Source organism: Setaria viridis, chromosome 6, assembly GCF_005286985.2.
Source record: "Setaria viridis chromosome 6, Setaria_viridis_v4.0, whole genome shotgun sequence".
NCBI lineage: Eukaryota > Viridiplantae > Streptophyta > Magnoliopsida > Poales > Poaceae > Setaria > Setaria viridis.
Window position 1 is genome coordinate 25,564,282 of NC_048268.2, and position 6,000 is coordinate 25,570,281.

General features: G+C 42.2%; 1 protein-coding gene across 3 annotated transcripts; it reads left to right on the forward strand.

The window, feature by feature from the left end:
• Positions 1-546: 546 nt before the first annotated feature.
• LOC117861024 (hypersensitive-induced response protein 1) lies at positions 547-4,577 on the forward strand. 3 transcript variants are annotated; one of them, XM_034744481.2, is made up of 6 exons: positions 547-866; positions 2,413-2,608; positions 2,781-2,901; positions 3,085-3,176; positions 3,256-3,352; positions 3,907-4,577. In XM_034744481.2, exons 2-6 carry the CDS (start codon positions 2,420-2,422, stop codon positions 4,260-4,262), a joined length of 855 nt encoding a protein of 284 aa, XP_034600372.1. In that variant the 5' UTR covers positions 547-866; positions 2,413-2,419; the 3' UTR covers positions 4,263-4,577. The 3 variants fall into 3 exon arrangements, with proteins under 3 accessions (XP_034600372.1, XP_034600373.1, XP_034600371.1); XM_034744482.2 differs by lacking the exon at positions 547-866 and adding an exon at positions 1,628-1,843; XM_034744480.2 differs by lacking the exon at positions 547-866 and adding an exon at positions 1,629-1,855.
• The last annotated feature ends 1,423 nt before the right edge of the window (positions 4,578-6,000 follow it).

A 6,000-nucleotide genomic window follows, 5' to 3' on the forward strand; every position in this document is an offset into this window, starting at 1 on the left:
GTTCTTTTCTCTCTTCTCATGGGCGTTGCCCGCGAAGGAAAAGAAAATAAGAGGACGGAGTAGATTCTTTTTTCTAGGATTTCAGAGGAAAGGAATTTGCGGTTTTGTTCCAAACGATCATTTTCACTTCCTTTCCTCCGTTTCGTGATTCCTACGGTTTTCCTTTGAAATTCCTGCGATCCAAACCCTTAAGAAACAAATAGCCAAGCTACCGGCTTGCAAAATCCTATAGGAATTTGGTTCCCATATTTCAAAATTACTTACAAGATTCCAAGGTCAGATTTTGGATGCATTTGGGGTTACACAGAAACTCTGATTTCCCGCATCAGACCCGAACATGATCTAAATCCATATATACACATCTGAATTTGATTTTTGAGCACCAGAATATCAACAATCTCGCGCGTACGAAACCTCGGCGCACAACTAAACAAATCGGCCCCTTCCCCGGTCAAACATCATCGCGATCTAAAACAAAACAAAGCGGAAAGCAAAAGAAGGAGGTTTCTTTCAAAAGAAAAAGAAAGAAGGGATATTTTTGCCTCTGGCCCCAGTTCCACCCAGGACAGCCATCGTGTCACCTCCTCCCCCGCCGAGCAGGGTCGGGCCACCCAGCCAGCGGCAGGCAGCCCACGGGAACTGGAAACTTGGAGCAATTCCGTCCCAAATTTCCTTGCCATCCATACTCCATAGCAATCCTCTTCCAATCGCCCTTCCCCTCGCAGACGCGGCAGCGATTCCGCCATAAATACCGGTCGATCGAGGGAGAAAGAGAGAAGGCAATCGACGGAGGAGCGCGCGGAGGAAACGAGGCCAAGCCCTTCGTCAGTTATCGCCTGCGCCTGGGGTTCATCCGGAGGAAGAAGGTAACTGAACCGCCGCCACGCCGCTCCGCCCCTCACTCTCGCAGTCTCGCCCTAACCCCCAGGCCAATTAACCTTCTTCTTGCGGCGGCGACGGCCGCCGCGCCCGGGTAGGTAACCCGCCCCCTCGGTTTCTTGTGATCTGGGGCGCATTTGTCGGGGAATTTCTACTCTGCGCTGGCCGGGTGACGGTGTTGCAAAGGAGGGATTTGTCTTCTTTCCTTTTCCGTGGCTAGTTTCTTGGGGATTTCCCCACACTGGGACGCGTTTCTTGGAAATCTTCACCGGCCCTCTGCCCCATCCTCTCCGTCCCTTTTTGGGTGGCGGCAAGGCTGGTGATTTTCGGCTGCGCCTTCGGATTCGACCCCAATTCTTGTCCTCCGCCGACTACTGGTAGGTCTTGTTCTGGTGTTGGCCGCGGCTTAGAACCAGCCTTGCTGTCTCCGTGGCCTCAACGAATTGAGCAGGGAAATCTGCGGCACCGGCGTGCGCTGATTGTCCTTAGCATTCCACGCGGCACACACACGGCTTTGGAATTTTCAGGTGTTCTAGTCAAGCACACATTTTTATATTTTTTTCAGACTTAGTTGAATGCTATTTTTTTTTGTGCCCACCTTCGCAGCTTATAATTAACTGTATGGTTGCTGGGCACCGTTGGGAAATTTCCACTGGCGTGGAATACAAAGATAAGATAGGCCAGCAAGTCGCCGCAAGTTTTGATCTTGTTTAGTTGTCTATCCGGTTCGGGCCAGGAAGATTGTGACGTGCTTATCACTATTCGTTGGCTGAGCCTTGTGGGTTTGTTCCAGCGTTGGTTCTCTTGCCTTGCTCGCTGGCATCTAGCCTCTTATATGATGTACCCACCTCCCACTTCCTTCAAAATATCCACTTGTATTTACAAGGCTATATATTGTGCTTCTACCTCCTGAAGAGCAAGAAAGCCCTGGAGCTGATAAACCTTGCCTTTCCTCGCTAAGCTTGTATGCACATAGGTTCTTGTTCTTTTCACCTTTCTAGTTCATAGTTTGTCTTAGCTGTGCTAGTTTGCTAATTTTTTTTCCGTGGCTATCTTTTCTGTGGAGTTGATCTTCTAAGTTCATTCAAGTGTGATTTATTGGGCTGTGGTGTGGTAATGTTGAGAATTCAGTAGATTTAAGAACATGGCTATCTCTATCCAGAGAAATTGTTGTCGAGTTCATGCCACTTTCTTAGCATGATCAGTATATTGTTTGTGATATTATTTCCTTGCTGTAAGCGGTATAAATATTGCAATTTGTAAAATCTTCAGTATGAATGAGTTTGACATGCTATACAGCTTTACATTTATCTTGGCTCATTTATTAATTTTGTCCAGTGATGCTATCTACTATTGATAAGTAGCCAGCTGTTTTGTATGATACTGAAAGTAAAATTCTGATCCAGTGAGATCAATTGAAGAAGTTACATCAACTATGAGCTTAAGTCAAGATTGTGTGCAGATATGTTGAGATGCTAGTATTTGTTCTTTAGCATATGACTTGACTAAAATCTACTGTTCCTTCCTTTGTAGATAAGACATGGGTCAAGCACTTGGATTGATTCAAGTGGATCAATCAACAGTAGCCATCAAGGAATCTTTTGGAAAGTTTGATGAGATCCTAGGGCCTGGGTGCCACTTCTTGCCATGGTGCATAGGCAAGCAGATTGCTGGGTATCTTTCACTGCGTGTTCAGCAGCTTGATGTCCGCTGCGAAACAAAGACAAAGGTTTTCTAAAATCTTTTATGCTTTTTCCTTTATAATTTATATTTGCTAAATCAATTACCATGCATTGGCAAAAAAATACGTTATGTTGAATTTACTTTCTTGCATGCTAATAGTTGTTTTTTTCTGCTTTTACCTTTCTTATGCTGAATGCCATGTTGTGAATAATGTGCAGGATAATGTCTTCGTCAATGTTGTGGCATCTGTGCAATACCGTGCCCTTGCTGATAAGGCCTCTGATGCCTTTTACAGGCTTACTAACACCAGGGAGCAGATCCAGTCATATGTCTTTGATGGTTAGACTGCTACTTGTTTCAAACTACAAAATTCAATATTCCACTGCATCCACAGCTTTATTTCGTATTCCTTTTATTCCTGATCTCGTTCTATAGTAGTCACCTGAATATTGTTTGATTCTATTTCTGTTCGCCTTCAGTCTTCCCTTTCAATGCTAATGGAACTCTGGTTCTCATGTTCAGTCATCAGGGCTAGTGTTCCTAAGATGAACTTGGATGATACATTTGAGCAGAAGAATGAAATCGCTAAAGCTGTGGAAGATGAACTTGAAAAGGTGTGTGTTCATCTAATGTTTGTCTTCTGGAACATGGAATGATTTTGTTTTTTGGCTAACTCTTTCATTCACTATATAGGCAATGTCCATGTATGGATATGAGATCGTGCAGACCCTGATTGTTGATATTGAGCCTGATGAGCATGTGAAGAGAGCCATGAATGAGATCAATGCAGGCAAGTTCCACAAGTTTCTTGTCCATAGTTAAAACATCAACTGCATACATATTTCTTTGCCAACTTGATGTTTGAGCAATGCTGCATTGCAACTTAATACATACACTTCAAGAGTGGCACGGCCTTGATAGTAGTGCAGATTCCTGAGAGCTGTCATCAAGATTGCACATGATGATGCTAAGTGCAGTAGTACATCAATACCATATTCGTTTATCTAGATGTATACATATCCAAAATTAATCATATTTTTGGTTGCCATGTACTGTTATCATGGTATAGAAAGTAACTTTAGAATGCTTTTAAATCATGAATCTCTCAGACTTAGGTTTCAAAGGTCAAAGTTCAATTTGTTGTTGATGAGCAAACTTATTTTATTGATGTGCTTACCTACTGAGTACAAATTCAGTAACACTTCGTTAACTGCAGAATCTGCTTTACTCATATAATGATTAAGGAAGATAGGTTGTTACTGCATTATCACTTCACAGCACATCTTGTATGATGCATATTTGTTTGCAGTATCTCTGAACTGTTCTTGTCGTTTAATGAAATAGCTGCTAGACTAAGGGTGGCTGCCAACGAGAAAGCTGAAGCGGAGAAGATCCTGCAGATCAAGAGAGCCGAAGGTGATGCAGAATCCAAGTACTTGGCCGGTCTAGGTATCGCAAGGCAGCGCCAGGCTATAGTGGATGGGCTGAGAGACAGCGTCCTTGCCTTCTCTGAGAATGTCCCTGGGACCTCTGCAAAGGACGTCATGGACATGGTTCTGGTGACCCAGTACTTCGACACCATGAAGGAGATCGGGGCCTCTTCCAAGTCCTCTTCTGTCTTCATCCCTCATGGACCTGGTGCCGTCAAGGACATCGCGGCACAAATAAGGGACGGGTCGCTTCAGGCCAAGTTGGTGTGAGAGAGCATCGGAAAGCGCCTTTGACATTCGCATCAGTAAAGAAGTTCAGAGCCACTACAATTCTACATATCTTGTGAATTGAGTAAAAATTAGGGATAAGGTAGTAATGTGATGAGTACTTGCACTTCATTATAGCTTTTGTTTATTCTGTCTGCTACGTGTGTTTATTATCTAGAGGGAATATAGGATTGCATGGATTGTGCCAGTAAAGGATAAGTGCCAGTTGCTGTAAAAATTCGTCATGTCATCGTACTATTTGGAACTATCTAAGCTGGCGAGGCTGAGGAAACGCCTTCATCAAGCTTTTTTGTGCTACCCTGATGCTCTGTTGTGGTTAATGAGGGAATGTCATGTTCATTTTCTCACAGATTAAGCAGTGGAAATTATATCATCTTTGTGCTTCTTGATGCTATCGTACATAAAATGCTTGAAGAAATCCCATGGTTTGCTTGCATTTGCAGTACTCTGCTTGAAGTTAGCATATGAAAAATTAGTGTTGAGACAGTCGAGCAGCTTCTTTGCTGTGCAATCCGTTCATTTCATTCATGAATCAATATGTGACAAAAAATATAAGTCAACTGAACGAACATAATATCATACTATTAATCTGAGTTTCTGTAATGACCAAAATAGCATACACATATATTTGTCGGCAACGTAGAAAGTGATTTGTTTTCCCCTGTTGCTGCTTTTCTTTCATCAACGCGCATGCACGCGCGCACACGCATGCCTCATCTGCTGCCGTGAGCTTTCTTTTGAATTCACGCAGTTGTGTTTTTTTTTTCAGTTCCTAACACGTTTCTTCTTAACTTTTGAATTCACGTAGTTGTATTTTTTTTTTCAGTTCCTTACTTGTTTCTTCTTGAACTTGTATCCATGTTGTAACGCCTTATTGTCTTGCCGATGTTCGAAACAAGAAACATCAAACTGCACCTCCCGATTGTCCGATATCGTGGATTATCCAATGCTTATAATAGGATATCCGGTTGTTAAGAAGAATGAAGGATGTTTAATTATGAATCTATATTTTTATTTTACGTGCTGGATCTATACTCTTAAGTACGAACTGGGTACTTGTAATAATTTTTATTCGACGTCTAGCGTGAAGTGTCAGTGTTAATGGTTAAGGTCACTTTAGATGTTATTTGTGAACCGTGTCGTGATTTGTAAATAAAGACAAGTATTTTTCATATTATGTTCCTACTTTACGGCTTTGTTTGAGGAACTATTGACCACCATAAAAAATTATCTGATTATTTTAATCCGCGTCCGCTCCAACACCGATCCGATTCCATACCATTTCCGACATTCGAGAAAATCCGCATCTGTATAATATCCGCTCCGCTCCACATCCAACAAAAAAGAATGGATGAGGTTATGGAAAAGGTATGATCCGCTCCAATCCGATCCGCTTTCATCCTGCTTTTTGATAAAAATTCGGTCGAAATTTTGCGAAATTCGATGTTTTCGATGGGACAAAAAATTTCAAAACAACAAAATCCCAATCCCTGGACACGAGAACCTTTAGTCGTGTCTCTTGTAGATCATCGTATGTGTCTTCGGACCAACTAAAGACACCAGTAATCGTTGTCTCCCTTCTTCCATAATTCTACATAAGAAAAAAGAAGTGCTATTGTTAGCTAAGTGATCATGAATTTTGTGCTTATATGGATGTTTTTTTGGCTCGGTGAGACTTCTAGCAACTCCAAAATACTACTAATCTTACCCCTAATATCTT